This window comes from Salmo salar, chromosome ssa26, assembly GCF_905237065.1.
Source record: "Salmo salar chromosome ssa26, Ssal_v3.1, whole genome shotgun sequence".
NCBI classification, from domain to species: domain Eukaryota; kingdom Metazoa; phylum Chordata; class Actinopteri; order Salmoniformes; family Salmonidae; genus Salmo; species Salmo salar.
This window is the reverse complement of record NC_059467.1, coordinates 17,213,141-17,230,092: the sequence shown is the minus strand read 5'-3', so window position 1 is coordinate 17,230,092 and position 16,952 is coordinate 17,213,141. Positions and strand designations below refer to the sequence as shown.

Genomic DNA, 16,952 nt, shown 5'->3' with positions numbered 1-16,952 from the left:
GTTTCTTATTCATTTTACTCTTGATTTCCTCCATTGTCTCTGTGTTCTATCATTTCTACCCACACAACCCTATCTTATTCTGGTACAGACCTTGAGGTTAGAGACATTGCTTGAAGCCTCTCTTTGTTCTTTGAGTTTGACTTCTCCCCTGAACCAGAGGGACTGACGTGTCCTTTAAAATCGAAATGTTAATGAGGAGAGTGCTGAAGCATGCTATGCAATCCCATAGCCAGTAGGTGGCATCATTGCAGATGTGGAAATCTAAGGCTGTCCTCCAATTGGCATTTCCAGAGAATTATGAGTGTTTCGTGGAGGTGAATTGATTCTGTTGGTAAGATAAGGGAACAAGTAAAGTAGGGTTGCATACAGCAGCAATGGTTTCCAAACTTTTTTTGGTTACTGTACCACCAACTGAATTTTACTCTGCCCGGAGTACCCCCTCATGTGCATTTTTCCAGTAGGCCTATGGTCTCATGAGTCTTCTCAAGGTACCCCCTGTGGATAGACCAAGTACCCTCCAGGGGTTCTAGTACCCATGATTGGGAACCACTGGCATACAGTATATGACTCTTCATGGCAGGTTTAGGAGTTTGTCTGTCAATGTCATGATTAGACTATCCCACACCTTCATGAGGTAACTGATGTTGACGGAGAGGGCCATTGTATGTAATGGAGGGAAATTGCGCTCACATTTTATGAATTAAATAAATATATATATCAGTACCAGTCAAAAGTTTGGACACACCTACTCATTCAAGGGTTTTTCTTTATTTTTACTATTTTCTACATTGTAGAATAATAGTGAAGACATCAACTATGAAATAACACATATGGAATCATGTAGTAACCAAAAAAGTGTTAAACAAATCAAAAGATATTTGAGATTCTTCAAAGTAGCCATCCTTTGCCTTGATGACAGCTTTGCACACTCTTGGCATTCTCTCAACCAGCTTCATGAGGAATGCTTTTTCAACAGTCTTGAAGGAGTTCCCACATATGCTGAGCACTTGTTGGATGCTTTTCCTTCACTCTGTGGTCCAACTCATCCCAAACCATCTCAATTGGGTTGAGGTCGGGTGATTCAGCACTCCATCACTCTCCTTCTTGGTCAAATAGCCCTTACACAGCCTGGAGGTGTGTTTTAGGTCATTGTCCTGTTGAATAACAAATTATTGTCCCACTAAGTGCAAACCAGATGGCGTATCGCTGCAGAATGTTGTGGTAGCCATGCTGGTTAAGTGTGCCTTGAATTCTAAATAAGTCACAGACAGGGTCACCAGCAAAGCACCCCACACCATCACACATCCTCCTCCATGCTTCACGGTGGGATCCACACATGCAGAGATCATCCGTTCACCTACTCTGGGTCTCTCAAAGACACAGCGGTTGGAACCAAAAATCTCAAATTTGGACTCATCAGACCAAAGGACAGATTTCTACCGGTTGTCACAACACAAGTGATTGGCTCAAATGCAAAAAGAAGGAAAGAAATTCCACAAATTAACTTTTAACAAGGCACACCTATTAATTGAAATGCATTCCAGGTGACTACTTCATGAAGCTGGTTGAGAGAATGCCACGCATGTGCAAAGCTGTCATTAAAGAAAATGGTGGCTATTTGAAGAATCTCAAATATAAAATATATTTAGATTTGTTTAACACTTTTCTTGGTTACTAAATGATTCCATATGTGTTATTTCATAGTTTTGATGTCTTCACTATTATTCTACAATGTAGAAAATAGTAAAAATAAAGAAAAACCCTTGAATGAGTAGGTGTGTCCAAACTTTTGACTGGTACTGTATATATATGCGTGTGTGTGTGTGTGTGTGTGTGTGTGTTATATATATATATATATATATATATATATATATAGTCATGGCCAAAAGTTTTGAGAATGACACAAATATTAATTTTCACAAAGTCTGCTGCCTCAGTTTGTATGATGGCAATTTGCATATACTCCAGAATGTTATGAAGAGTGATCAGATTAATTGCAAAGTCCCTCTTTGCCATGCAAATGAACTGAATCCCCCCAAAACATTTCCTCTGCATTAGGCTTCAGGGCGCCCAAGAAAGTCCAGCAAGCGCCAGGACTGTCTCCTAAAGTTGATTCAGCTGCGGGATCGGGCACCACCAGTACAGAGCTTGCTCAGGAATGTCAGCAGGCAGGTGTGAGTGCATTTGCACACACAGTGAGGCGAAGACTTTTGGAGGATGGCCTGGTGTCAAGAAGAGCAGCAAAGAATCCACTTCTCTCCAGGAAAAACATCAGGGACAGACTGATATTCTGCAAAAGGTACAGGGATTGGACTGCTGAGGACTGGGGTAAAGTCATTTTCTCTGAATCCCCTTGCCGATTGTTTGGGGCATCCGGAAAAAAGCTTGTCCGTGTCATGCCAACAGTAAAGCATCCTGAGACCATTCATGTGTGGGGTTGCTTCTCAGCCAAGGGAGTAGGCTCACTCACAATTTTGCCTATGAACACAGCCATGAATATCAAATCAAATTCAAATCAAATGTATTTATATAGCCCTTCTTACATCAGCTGATATCTCAAAGTGCTATACAGAAACCCAGCCTAAAACCCAGCCTGAATAAAGAATGGTACCAACACATCCTCCGAGAGCAACTTCTCCCAACCATCCAGGAACAGTTTGGTGACGAACAATGCCTTTTCCAGCATGATGGAGCACCTTGCCATAAGGCAAAAGTGATAATGAAGTGGCTCGGGGAACCACACCGATATTTTGGGTCCATGGCCAGGAAACTCCCCAGACCTTAATCCCATTGAGAACTTGTGGTCAATCCTCAAGACGCGGGTGGACAAACAAAAACCCACAAATTCTGACAAACTCCAAGCATTGATTATGCAAGAATGGGCAAGAATGGGCATTGATTATGCAAGAACGTGGCCCAGAAGTTAATTGACAGCATGCCAGGGCAGAGTGCAGAGGTCTTGAAAAAGAAGGGTCAACACTGCAAATATTGTCTCTTTGCATCAACTTCATGTAAGTGTCAATAAAAGCCTTTGACACTTATGAAATGCTTGTAATTATACTTCAGTATTCCATAGTAACATCTAACAAAGATATCTAAAGACACTGAAGAAGCAAACTTAGTCGAAATTAATATTTGTGTCATTCTCAAAACATTTGCCCACGAGTGAGTGTGTGTGTGTGTGTGTGTGTGTGTGTATATATATATATATATATATATATGTGTATTCAGACCCCTTCCTTTGTTAAAAATGTTATGTTACAGCATTATTCTAAAATGGATTAAATAATTTTATAGTAATCACAATCTACACACAATACCCCATAGACAAAGCAAAAACAGTTTTTCTTCATTTTTGCACATTTATAAAAAATTAAAACATACCTTATGTACATACGTTTTCAGACCCTTTGCTATGAGACTCGAAATTGATCTCAGGTGCATCCTGCTTCCATTGATCGTCCTTGATGTTTCTACAACTTGATTGGAGTCCACCTGTGGTAAATTAAATTGTTTAGACATGATTTGGCAAGGCACATAAGGTCCCATAGTTGACAGTGCATGTCAGAGCAAAAACCAAGCCATGAGGTTGAAGGAATTGTCCGTAGAGCTATGAGACAGGATTGTGTCGGCACAGATCTGGGGAAGGGTAAAAAAACATTTCTGCAGCATTTAAGGTCCCCAAGAACACAGTGGCCTCCATCATTCTTAAATGGAACAAGTTTGGACCCACCAAGACTCTTCCTAGAGCTAGTCGCCCAGCCAAACTGAGCAATTGGGGGAGAAGAGCCTTGGTCAGGGAGGTGACTCTGAAAGAGCTCCAGAGTTCATCTGTGGAGATGGGAGAACCTTACAGAAGGACAACCATCTATGCAGTACACCAATCAGGCCTTTGTGGTAGAGTGCCCAGATTGAAGCCACTCCTCAGTAAAAGGCACATGACAGCTTGTTTGGAGTTTGCCAAAAGGCACCTAAAGACTCTCAGACCGTAAGAAACAAGATTCTCTGCTCTGATAAACCCAAGATTGAACTCTTTGGCCAAGACTCACACAGCCAAGACAATGCAGGAGTGGCTTCGGGACAAGTCTCTGAATGTCCTTGAGTGGCCCAGCCGGAGCCCGGACTTGAATCCGATCAAACATCTCTGGTGAGACCTGAAAATAGCTGTGCAGCGACGCTCCCCATCCAACCTGACAGAGCTTGAGAGGATCTTCACAGAAAAATGTGAGAAACTCCCCAAATACAGGTGTACCAAGCTTGTAGCGTCATACCCAAGAAGACTCAAGACTGTATTCTCTGCCAAGGTGCTTCAACAAAGTTCTGAGTGACGTGTCAGAATACTTATGTAAATGTAATATTTCTATGTTTTTTTTAATTTGCAAAAATGTGTAAACTTGTTTTTGCTTTGTCGTTATGGGGTATTGTGTGTAGATTTGATGAGGAAAAAACGATTTAATCCAGTTTAGAATAAGGCTATAATGTAACAACATTTGGAAAAAGTCAAGGGGTCTAAATACTTTCCGGATGCACTATATGTCTTAAGAATGTTCCTGTGTGGTAGAGATGAAACATAAAGAAGAGGAGAATCTTTATTCAGTGCTGCTGACAGATGCATGTTACTGTAGGCAAGGTCCCACGTACGTTGTCCACACTGCACGGAGGAAGTCCCCTCGCCTGACTAGGAGGGAGGAGGGGAGGTGATTCTGGAAGGCAGAGAAGGGGCTTTGTCTCAATCAGCAGACTCACTCTTCACATGTCTCTCTGGGAACCTGAAATAGTCCTTCTCACCCTCAAAGAAGTGTGCGTGTGTGTGTTGCCATCAGCCATTGTCTTAGTCGGTGTCTCTCTAGCCACTCTGAGGTCAAGTGGTTTTAATGCTTTTGTGTACATTTTCTTCCCGTGTATGTATTCACTACTATAACATATCTGTACAGTCCCTCATCGCCAAATGTATATACTGAATGTATTGTATGGGGACATAGAGGCATCAAGTTTCAACCTAAATAAAGTCGAGTTTATGAGTCCAAACCCTCTCTTTTGGCTCTTTCTTGATGCTGCAACAAACATGTTACAAAAAAAATTGCATCCAAAAGGTATTTGGTAAATAACTCAATACCGTTGTGATTACCAGCTACCACGGTAAAGGTCTATACAATGGTAAGTGCCATAGAGCTACTCTCTGTTGGTTGAGTCAAGGACGGGGTATTGCAAGAATAGTAAAAGAGGATAAAGTCACTGCCGTCAACCTAGTAATGAATGGCCATCTGCTCCACACACAATCCCAACCCAGTTCTCACTGCACACCGGCCGGCCATGATATTATAGTGATATCTTCTAATCAAATGGCTACCCAGACTATTTTCATTGCCCCCCCCTCCCCCTCTTTTACACAGCTGCTACTCTCTGTTATCATCTATGCATAGACACTTTAATAACTCTACATGTACACTACCGTTCAAAAGATTGGGGTCACTTAGAAATGTACATTTTTTGTCCATTAAAATAACATCAAATTGATCAGAAATACAGTGTTGGCATTGTTAATGTTGTAATTTACTATTGCAGCTGGAAACGGCTGATTTTTAATGGAATATCTACGTAGGCGTGCAGAGGCCCATTATCAGCACCCATCACTTCTGTGTTCCAATGGCACGTTGTGTTAGCTAATCCAAGTTTATCATTTTAAAAGGCTAATTGATCATTAGAAAACCCTTTTGCAATTATGTTAGCACAGCTGAAAACTGTTGTGCTGATTAAAGAAACAATAAAACTGGCCTTCTTTAGACTAGTTGAGTATCTGGAGAATCAGCATTTGTAGGTTCGATTACAGGCTCAAAATGACCAGAAACAAAGAACTTTCTTCTGAAACTCGTCAGTCTATTCTTGTACTCAGAAATTAAGGCTATTCCATGTGAGAAATTGCCAAGAAACTGAAGATCTCGTACAACGCTGTGTACTATTCCCTTCACAGAACAGTGCAAACTGGCTCTAACCAGAATAGAAAGAGGAGTGGGAGGCCCCGGTGCACAACTGAGCAAGAGGACAAGTGCATTAGAGTGTCTAGTTTGAGAAACAGACGCCTCACAAGTCCTCAACTGGCAGCTTCATTAAATAGTACCCGCAAAACATCAATCTCAACGTCAACAGTGAAGAGGCGACTCTGGGGTGCTGGCCTTCTAGGCAGAGTTGCAAAGAAAAAGCCATATCTCTGTCCAGTGTCTGTGTTCTTTTGCCCATCTTAATCTTTTCTTTTTATTGGCCAGTCTGAGATATGGCTTTTCTAAGTGACCCCAAACTTTTGAATGGTAGTGTACATATTACCTCAACTAACCGGTGCCCCCGCACATTGACTCTGTAACGGTACCCCCCTGTATATAGTGCCACTATTGTTATTTTACTGCTTCGCTTTAATTATTTGTTACTTTTATTTATTATTCTAATCCATATTTTTTTTAACTGCATTGTTGGTTAGGGGTTCGTAAGTAAGGATTTCACTGTAAGGTCTACACTGTTGTATTCGGCGCATGTGACTGATAAAATGTAATTTTATTTGATTTAATTAACCAACCCAAGATCTGTACAGAGGAAATGTATTAATTGCTGTATATGCCAAACACGGTCTGAGTCGGTCTCTAGCGTCTTTCTTCGAGAGCATACTTAATTCATGAATTAATAAACAACTACAGGAGAGCTCTGAGAGACAGAGAACAGCGGTTCAGATTACAGAAAACACACCCTGGGCTTTGATGGTGATGGTGCTAGAGAATCCTTCATTTAAACACAAACGCACAGCGTGGCTTTAACAAGCAGACCAGACAGACTGGGGATTTGGACCACGTGGCTTTGATGCTCTACTGTTGGAGAACACAGGCCCATGTATGTCTGTTTGAATGCTCAGTGTTTCTGCTCCTCTCCCCAGCTCTCCTCCTGTTGCCTCCTGTTAGTAGTTGGGGCTAGATCAATGTGTAAACATCCTTTCAGAGCCTCACAATGGAGCCAAGCTGGCCTATAAAGTCTGCAGTGTTTTCTATTACATACAGCTTGTATGAAGAGACAGAGGACAGACAGATGGATGTTACCACGGACAACCAAAAGCAATAAGGAGAAGGCAGGGAATGTGTGATCCACCTCTTTCGTGAAAGTGTGGAGAAATATTTTCCACGCAAAGTTGACATAACTGCGATGAACTAGTTAGTTGATACTTGAACAGAAGTGTGTTCATATACTCTCCTGAGAATCCATCCAAGGTGATTTAGGGTATTGCTGTTTTGTTTAGATTCACGTCTACATCTCATTCAGACACTCTTATTGTTCTCTACCATACAGCAGCTTCATGGCGGTCCTTCCAGCTGTCTTGGAGAGATGTATCATTTCTAACCTTTCTCCCACTGCTGCGATATCACCCTCTCCCAGGGATTAGACAGCCACCAAGGGTTAAAACACCTGAGAGGAAATGCATCAAAGCGTCCTTTGGTGGACAAAAGAGCACCCACAGGCCTGAAAGACATGGCTTGAAAGCAGCAATGAATGCATCCATTCCACAGATGGATAGAAAAAATGGCCCTTGTCCATCACCAACTAATTTGATATTCAGCCCAGTCAGGCCTGACAGAAAGCAATCTCAGGTAAACAGACTTGATGCTAATAACACATGAACTGCATCATTTAAAAAGACAAAAAGAAAATGGGGAGACAATAAAGCAACTCTCCTCCAATTCCCTTCTGACACGTGTGAGGAGGTGACCCGAAGTGAAACCTGTTATTATTCTGCAGTCTCTGGCAGTTAGATTAATTTAACTTTTACTCTGCTTAAAATGGTCTATTATGGCTGCAGAGTTATCCACTGTGTAGTCATACAGTATAATGAAGTAGGCCTGTCCTAATCCATCCCCTGAATCTACAGGTCAATGTTGTGTTGGTCAATGTGGATAGTTCTGTCTGCTGCAGAGCAAAGCCACTCTACTCAGACACTGGTGGCTGGGTGTTTCTATGTAATTTATTGTCCTCCTTTTTGAATTACAGCTTCTTCCAACCAACTACGTTGTCGTAACAGTGGTCTAGATGAAAGAGAGCTGGAGCAGGGTGGTGCTGGAGCTGCTGTACTCATGAAAGGTAATTTTCTTCTTAGGGTCATGTGAACCAGCAATGAACCTGGGTTGAGTCGCTGTGTTTGCAGTCTGCATATAGTCAGGCATTCACAGAGCAGCAAAATACATGAAAGAGGAGCTATAATGACCTAAGACTCTGGGGGACAGGGGTAATGGGGAGAGAAAGGATGGGAGGAAGGACTGTCCTCCCCTATTTCCCTGCATTTTTTCTGTCCCTCTACTGTTTTAGTCAAACATTAGTGACTCCACCGATTAAGTGCAGTTTCCTACCCAGCCAAGACATTGCCTTCATCCACAAATAACATCCTATTTGCACCCTCGTCCCACACAAGCCTGTCTGCATGGACAGAAGTGGGAGAGAGGTCACTATACAGCCACAGGTACAAACTGAACAGATCTGTCTGGACAGCACCTTCTTCCACCTCCATTTTGATGTCAAGCAGCACAGGGGACAGATGAGGAAGGCGTTTCATCGTCTTTACATTGTCCTCCGAGTGGAGAATAAAAAAGAGAAAGAATGTGTGTAACCTAAATGTAGTGCAATGACAGCAATATGTGAAGATGTGGAATGTGATTACATATCCCCATCTGAATCAGATAAATGTGTCTCCATGGCAACTTCCCTGGATGTTGTGACAGTATATTGTTGGAGGTTTGAGGATGTGATGCTGCAGTTAAGAGGATAGGTCTGACATGGCAACGACCAGCAGAATAAACGGTTTCTGTTTAATCATCACAATACCTCTACCATTACTGTAACGCTTTTAACGTGATCTGTCAAACAAAGAACACCAATATATTGTCTAATTAGCCTACAGTAAGTCAATTCCTATGGTGCATCATTATTTACTTAAATTAGCTTGAAAGGCAATCAAATGTTGTATTAACCAATTGAAGACTCAACATTATTTGAAGTAGTTCTGAAGAGTCCAGGGGGAGACCTCACTTTTGAAACTCTGTAGGAGATATTCAGAGGGAAATTGCCCGCAGGTGGGCATGGCATGTAAAATGGTAATGGGGACGGAAAGACACAAAGCACTGTTTGGGTGCTGCGCTCATGAAAGGGCCATTCACTGACTGAGCAGCCGCATTCAACAAGACGCAGTTCTAAAACTAAGCAGGGCAATTACTGAAGATTGAGAACGGTAGGGTGAGGGGGGCACACAATTTGTCCTCTTCTTCCACAGCACCCCAATGGGAGACAATGAGACAAAGCAGTTCACAAAATGGGTTTGGTTGTTTAAAGAGCAAAACCATTTGAATAAAGAGCAAGCCCATTTGCTCGTTGCGACCGTGTTCAGCTCAGACACAATAACATCCTTCTACAGTACAACGTCGGCATAATGTCAGCTGTTGAGTAAAAATGTAATACATCTCATACATGTTGGATGAGCTTAGATTTTTATCAAACCACAAAAGTCTAATACTAGTATTTACATGATGTATTATGTGTTTATTGATCTGGCAGCCTAACTGAAACAGCTTCAGAATCAGTTCAAACATTAGCTAGCCATATTTGTCAAATTTCTACTCCTTATTTCTCTATTGAATGGAATTGCAAAGGAACTATGGTAAGTGGTTATACATTGCCACCTAGTGTACAACTGTATGAATTACAATTAGACTCAAGGTGAAGTCTCAACACTGCTTTCTTCCAATGCATATTTTATAGCAGATCTGAGTCAATGTTAGTGTCTGAAACAAAAATGAAGATTTCTGGTAGAACACAGCCCTCTTTGATTATGTACATATTCACACAGCGATGAGATTAAAGCCTTCAGGGGCTAACACCAACCCTCCTTTAAATGAGTCAGTCAGATTCAGGGGGTAGATAAGGTACATGTTTATCTTTATTACAAGTCAAAAACAAAAAGAAGAAATGTTTTGCCAGCCATTTAAAGGTTGTTCCATTTAGGCTGTGTATGAAAGCGTAGAGGAGTAGTAATGAGGTCTTCATGTCTGAAGCAGTGTCCATATAAGTGTCCATATCACAGCCTAATGGCAGAATGACCAGAGCCATCAGCTTGCGTCTGTGTAGAGACGTTTCCCCCTGCACTCTCCTCTCACAGGGCCCTGGCTTGGCTCAGAGTCCTGGCCCTCCAGCGAAGATGAGCTCCAGAGCTGACTGGATGTCCCCGTCTGTAGCCTGCAGCGCCCGTAACATCAGCTCCTCATCCTGGATCCCCATGTCTCTCAGCTGCTGCAGCTGGGACTGCCAACGCCCCTATAAGACAGTAGAACAAAGCTAGCCTTAAAACTACTGGCAAACAGATCAAAACACACAGTCAGAGACATTGAAGTTTAGGCCGTCATTACTCCAGCTAGAGAGAGACCAAATAGAAACGCAGCGAGTACCATTGCTCCAGGCATTATGATTAAGAGCACAGCTTCTATTCACAGTGTTGTCCTTTAAAGGTCGAGACCTGTGGATCTGGTCTGTCCTCGCGGCTCCTCACAGTGAGAGGAGAGGGAAAGGAGAGAATGAGAGAGTAGAGGAGAGGGGGAAAGGAGAAGAGACTGACCTGCAGAGAGGACATGCTGGACATGCTGGAGGCCTGCAGAGCCTGCTGCAGTGCCTGGCTGAAAAGGTCATTGCTGACAGGAGTCCCTGCTGGCGTGGGAGGCACTCCAGATGAGGGGTCCTGCTGCAACACAGAACAAAGGGCACGCAGCTAGAAGGGAAAGTGTCTGCTCTGTGTCACTGGTAGAGGAGTGTGTTTGTGTGTGTTGTGGGAGGATTATGGGCCATTCTTTACCTGAGCCCCCGCAGTGGGAGTAACAGCACTGCTCTCAGGAGTACTGGCCAGGGCCAGGGCAGTGGCCAGCTCACTCTGTGTTATGGGTCGAGGGCCTGTAGCTCCACTATGGCCAAGGGACACAGGCCGCATTCCTGCTGGGCCCCCGGTTCGGTTGGATGGGCCTGCCGGATTTCCCTAGTTACACACATAGCAACGGTGTTAGCTATACTCCATCTATATTTACATTTTAAATCTCAATCCAGCTAGATTGACTCACCGATTGGAAATCTTCATCGTCATCAGACATGCCCTCAAACATAAACCCTCCTGCAGACAAGACAAAGCAAATGTCATACATGTTCCAGTCTTTGTGACGGTGCGTGACAGACCGATGTGGCCATTACTGGGTCGTGTTCAGTAGGGACTAAACATTTTGAAAAAGAATGAAACAGATAGGTGCTACCTGAACCTTGTCCAATAAGAACAGAGATTTTTGTTTTCCGTTGCAAACCATTTTTCTACGGTCTGCCCTATTGAACACGACCCTGTAGTGTCCACCAGTGTGATACTCACCTGGCATGTCACTGTAGGAGCTGGAGGAAACGTTGCGGGAAGAGCCGGCGCTGGACTGAGCAGGCATGCTGCCAGCCACTGAGTGGAGGACCAGGATGATGGCATTGACCAAGGCTGGGTGAGAACTGATCAACCTGCAAGGCAAAACATTTAATACTTTTGTATTATCCCTAATGTCACAAATCCACAGTATAGTTACTCATTCACAACACGGTATGACAAAGTCATTCTACAGTATATGGAACAAAAACACTTACACATCCAGCATGTTAGGGTCTGTGAATTGCACAAATAGATCTTTGTCTTGGAGCACTCCTGCAAGATTCAGAAGAATAGCATTGTAAGACATAACCTTCTTGGTGACATGGTTAGGATGATGTCATGTCATAACAGGCAGGGCTAACCAGTACTTGCCTAGTGCTACCGGGTCAGATCTCAGCCCTGGCGTGGCCACAATGATCTGATCTAGAGACTCCTTATTAGTCAGCATCTTAAACACCTGGGGAAGCAAATTAAGTTATATACAGTGGGGTCGGAAATTATTGACACCCTTGATAAAGAAGAGCAATAATGACCGTATAAAGTAAATCATTCAAATACTGAGCTATATTGTATGCTAAATAAAAATGGTGAAACAATATTGTTTTATACTAATACAATTGCCTTGATAAATATTCTTATTTAACAAGTAACAATCATGAATAATGATGAGTGACATTTACATAGGGTCAAAGATCTTACCCCCAAGACATGCTCACCTCCCTGTTATTGGTAATGGTGAGAGGTTAGCATGTTTTGGAAGTAGGATCTTTGACCCTATGTAACTTTCTCACTCATAATTATTCACAATTCATTCAGGATTATCTGTAATCATGGTATAATCCACATTAATGTAGAAGTGTTTAGAAACATATTATATTCTTATTTACAATTAAAAAAAAGTGACTCCATAATGACACAATACATCATTTACCATTCACTATTGTTTTCACTATATATTTTACCTCTTGGGGATGTCATTCGAAAACATGTTAACTTTCACTGCTATGCGGATGACACACAGCTGTACATTTCAATGAAACATGGTGAAGCCCCAAAATTGCCCTCGCTGGAAGCCTGTGTTTCAGACACAAGGAAGTGGATGGCTGCAAATGTTTTACTTTTAAACTCGGACAAAATAGAGATGCTAGTTCTAGGTCCCAAGAAACAAAGAGATCGTCTGTTGAATCTGAAAATTAGTCCTGATGGTTGTACAGTCGTCTCAAATAAAACTGTAAAGGACCTCGTCGTTACTCTGGACTCTGATCTCTCTTTTGACAAACATATTAAGACTGTTTCAAGGACAGCTTTTTTCCATTTACGTAACATTGCAAAAATCTGACATTTTCTGTCCAAAAATGATGCAGAAAAATTAATCCATGCTTTTGTTACTTCTAAGTTAGACTACTGCAATGCTCTACTTTCCGGCTAAAGCACAAAATAAACTTCAGTTAGTGCTAAATACAGCTGCTAGAATCCTGACTAGAACCAAAAAAATGGATCATATTACTCCAGTGCTAGCCTCCCTACACTGGCTTAGTGTTAAGGCAAGGGCTGATTTCAAGGTTTTACTGCTAACCTACAAAGCATTACATGGGCTTGCTCCTAACTATCTTTCCGATTTGGTCCTGCCGTACATACCTATATGTACGCTACGGTCACAAGACGCAGGCCTCCTAATTGTCCCTAGAATTTCTAAGCAAACAGCTGGAGGCAGGGCTTTCTCCTATAGAGCTCAATTTTTATGGAATGGTCTGCCTACCCATGTGAGAGACGCAGACTCGGTCTCAACCTTTAAGTCGTTATTGAAGACTCATCTCTTCAGTAGGTCCTATGATTGAGTGTAGTCAGGCCCAGGAGTGTGAAGGTGAACGAAAAGGCACTGGAGCAACGAACCGCCCTTGCTGTCTCTGCCTGGCCGGTTCCCCTCTCTCCACTGGGATTCTCTAACCCCATTACAGGGGCTGAGTCACTGGCTTACTGGTGCTCTTCCATGCCGTCCCTAGGAAGGGTGCGTCACTTGAGTGGGTTGAGTCACTGACGTGGTCTTCCTGTCTGGGTTGGCGCCCCCCTTGGGTTGTGCCATGGCGGAGATCTTTGTGGGCTATACTCAGCCTTGTCTCAGGGTAGTAAGTTGGTGGTTGAAGATATCGCTCTATTGGTGTGGGGGCGGTGCTTTGGCAAAGTGGCTGGGGTTATATCCTGCCTGTTTGGCCCTGTCCGGGGGTATCATCGGATGGGGCCACAGTGTCTCCTGACCCCTCCTCTCTCAGCCTCCAGTATTTATGCTGCAGTAGTTTGTGTCGGGGGCTAGGGTCAGTCTGTTATATCTGGAGTATTTCTCCTATCTTATCCGGTGTCCTGTGTGAATTTAAGTATGCTCTCTCTAATTCTCTCTCTCTCCCGGAGGACCTGAGCCCTAGGACCATGCCTCAGGACTACCTGCCATGATGTCTCCTTGTTGTCCCCAGTCCACCTGGCCGTGCTGCTGCTCCAGTTTCAACTGTCCTGCCTGCGGCTATGGAACCCTGACGTGTTCACTGTGATTACTATTATTTGACCATGCTGGTCATTTATGAACATTTGAACATCTTGGCCATGTTCTGTTATAATCTCCACCCGGCATAGCCAGAAGAGGACTGGCTACCCCTCATAGCCTGGTTCCTCTCTAGGTTTCTTCCTAGGTTTTGGCCTTTCTAGGGAGTTTTTCCTATCCACCGTGCTTCTACACCTGCATTGCTTGCTGTTTGGGGTTTTAGGCTGGGTTTCTGTACAACACTTTGATATATCAGCTGGTGTAAGAAGGGATATATAAATACATTTGATTTGATGATTGCAATTGGGCACAAAATAATCTGAAACACAACCAAAACAATCTGCAAATGCATCCAACATGTTTGTACAGTCACAAGCTTGATGTAGTCATTGCGAGCTAGGAATATGGGACAAAATACTACACCTTTGACTACTTTATTTATAATAATTTTTAGGGGTGTCAATAATTTTGAACACTACCTTTTGAGTATTAATAATTACAACAAACTATCTTTCTCTGACCAATTGTATTAGTATCAAATAATATAACTTTCCCATTCTTTTGAGCATAAAATATAGCTCAGTATTTTTATTATTTATACTAAACAAAAATATAAACCCAACACTCAACAATTTCAAAGATTTTACTGAGTTAGAGTTCATATAAGGACATCAGTCAATTGAAATAAACTCATTAGGCTCTAATCTATGGATTTCATATGACTGGGAATATAGATATGCATCTGTTGGTCACAGATACCTTTAAAAAAGGTAGGGGCTTGGCTCAGAAAACCAGTCAGTATCTGGTGTGACCACAATTTGCCTCATGCAGCGTAACACATCTCCTTCACACAGAGTTGATCAGGCCTGTGGAATGTTGTCCCACTCCTCTTCAATGATTGTGCGAAGTTTCTGGATATTGGCGGGAACTGGAACACACTGTCTTACACGTCGATCGAGAGTATCCCAAACATGCTCAATGGGTGACATGTCTGGTGAGTATGCAAGGTGAGTATGCAGACCATGAAAGAACTGGGACATTTTCAACTTTCAGGAATTGTGTACAGATCCTTACGACAAGGGGCCAAGCATTATCATGCTGAAACATGAGGTGATGGCGGCGGATAATTGGCACGACAATGGGCCTCAGGATCTCGTCACGGTATCTCTGTGCATTCAAATTGCAATCGATAAAATGCAATTGTATTTGTTGTCCGTAGCGAATGCCTGCCCATACCATAACCCAACGCCACCATGGGGCAGTCTGTTCACAACGTTGACATCAGCAAACTGCTCGCCCACATAACGCCATACACTTGGTATGCGGTTGTGAGGCCAGTTGGACATACTGCCACATTCTCTAAAACGACATTGGAGGCGGTTTATGGTAGAGAAATCCAAATTAAATGATCTGGCAACAGCTCTGGTGGACATTCCTGCAGTCAGTATGCCAATTGCATGCTCCCTCAAAACTTGAGACATCTGTCAGATTGTGTTATGTGACAAAACTGCACATTTTAGAGTGGCCATTTATTGTCCCCAGCACAAGGTGCACCTGTGTAATGATCATGCTGTTTAATCAGCTTCTTGACATGCCACACCTGTCAGGTGGATGGATTATCTTGGAAAATGAGAAATGCTCACTAACAGGGATGTAAACAAATTTGTGCACAACATTTGAAGAATAAGCTTTTTGTGCGTATGGAACATTTCTGGGATCTTTTATTTCAGCTCATGAAACATGGGACCAACACTTTACATGTTGTGTTTATATTTTTGTTCAGTGTATTTTATAAATTTACCATTGCTCATCTTTATCAAGGTTGTCAATCATTTTGGACCCCACTGTAACTGATATAATAGGATTTCTGATAAAGACATTTGTCTACATTTTCATTCTCAACACCATAACAATGTTATTACCGAGTCTCTGTAGGTGGAGTTGGAGTGGAGGGCTGCCTGCAGCACACGGAACTCCCTGGCTGCAGTTGTCCTGTTCACTGGCTCTACAGACAAAGAGAGAAAGACAGGAGAAATAAATGACTGTGGTTCTTTATAGAAGTAACCTTATAAATGGAAATGTCTAGTGACATGGCGCTTCTAAGAGGGTTAGAGTGAGTCTGCCAAAACCCACCTGGATTGATCTCTGGTTCAGGCCAGGTCCTTTTGAGGATGTGCAGGGTGGATCCAGGCTGGATCCCACAGGAGTCTAAAGTCAGGTCGTCCTTCAACTTGCGACCACAATGTACCAGCTCTGACATATGAAATAAATAAAAACTTTAGACACAAATCATAAATACAGTACAGAAGTTAGCTAAGTTAGTTGACATGTGAGTTGTTCACTTATGCAATGCAAACCTATGAGTTCGGGGTCCGGTAGGGAATCAGGAAGCTGTGCTGCAACGAGCTGTTTCAGAGTAGAGACTCGGTACCCGCCGGGAGACACGTCTCCAGGCATTGTCTCAGGGAAGTGGAAGGTGGATTTGGGCTGATCCACCAGCTTCAATGACAGGTGCCACTCCGACATCATGAGCTGTTGCTAGACAGGAACAAGTTACAACGAAAATCTACATTGGTAACATAGTGAGGTCAGCACCACATTCACGAATCTAAAACTAGCTAAAGTTTGGAAAAGCAATGTCTAATCTTCTGATATGTACAGCTAACGTTACCGTTAGCTATTAGCCATTAAGCTAGCAAGCTAGCTATCGCTTCTATAATGCCACTAACATTAGGCATGAATATTTTTAGCAAGTAAAGACCGTTTGGATGACGTTTTCAAAAATAACGTTCGTATGGCAGCCACGAAAACGCATTAAATCCACGAATGACACATGAAACCCATTGCAAAATTATGCTGCAGACTCACAATTTGCTTTGTTGACACGATCTGCTTCCGTGTTATTCACGTGGTCCACAATCACGCTGACCAAAGCGGAAGTAATGGGATATACATGGC

General features: G+C 42.7%; 1 protein-coding gene across 3 annotated transcripts; it reads right to left on the bottom strand.

Annotated features, from left to right (window-relative positions):
- Positions 1-9,936: 9,936 nt before the first annotated feature.
- Positions 9,937-16,947, bottom strand: LOC106587231 (ubiquitin-like protein 7). 3 transcript variants are annotated; one of them, XM_014175424.1, is made up of 11 exons: positions 16,863-16,947; positions 16,352-16,532; positions 16,128-16,247; positions 15,917-15,999; positions 11,834-11,918; positions 11,677-11,734; positions 11,420-11,553; positions 11,124-11,173; positions 10,865-11,041; positions 10,631-10,753; positions 9,937-10,332 (listed from the first exon to the last, which is right to left on the bottom strand). In XM_014175424.1, the coding sequence occupies exons 2-11, from the start codon at positions 16,521-16,523 to the stop codon at positions 10,192-10,194; spliced, it is 1,143 nt and encodes a 380-aa protein (XP_014030899.1). In that variant the 5' UTR covers positions 16,524-16,532; positions 16,863-16,947; the 3' UTR covers positions 9,937-10,191. The 3 variants fall into 3 exon arrangements, with proteins under 3 accessions (XP_014030899.1, XP_014030897.1, XP_014030898.1); XM_014175422.2 differs by having other exon boundaries at positions 16,756-16,863; XM_014175423.2 differs by lacking the exon at positions 16,863-16,947 and adding an exon at positions 16,756-16,824 and having other exon boundaries at positions 10,631-10,750.
- Between the last annotated feature and the right edge of the window lie 5 nt (positions 16,948-16,952).

Excerpts from the sequence above, each read along its gene's own strand:
- LOC106587231 (XM_014175422.2), bottom strand. The coding sequence starts at position 16,809 with ATGCGTTTTCGTGGCTGCCATACGAACGTTATTTTTGAAAACGTCATC. Across the intron at positions 11,554-11,676 it reads GACCCTAACATGCTGGATGT|GTTGATCAGTTCTCACCCAG; the intron begins GTAAGTGTTTTT and ends TTTGCCTTGCAG. Across the intron at positions 11,042-11,123 it reads ACGATGAAGATTTCCAATCG|GGAAATCCGGCAGGCCCATC; the intron begins GTGAGTCAATCT and ends GTGTGTAACTAG.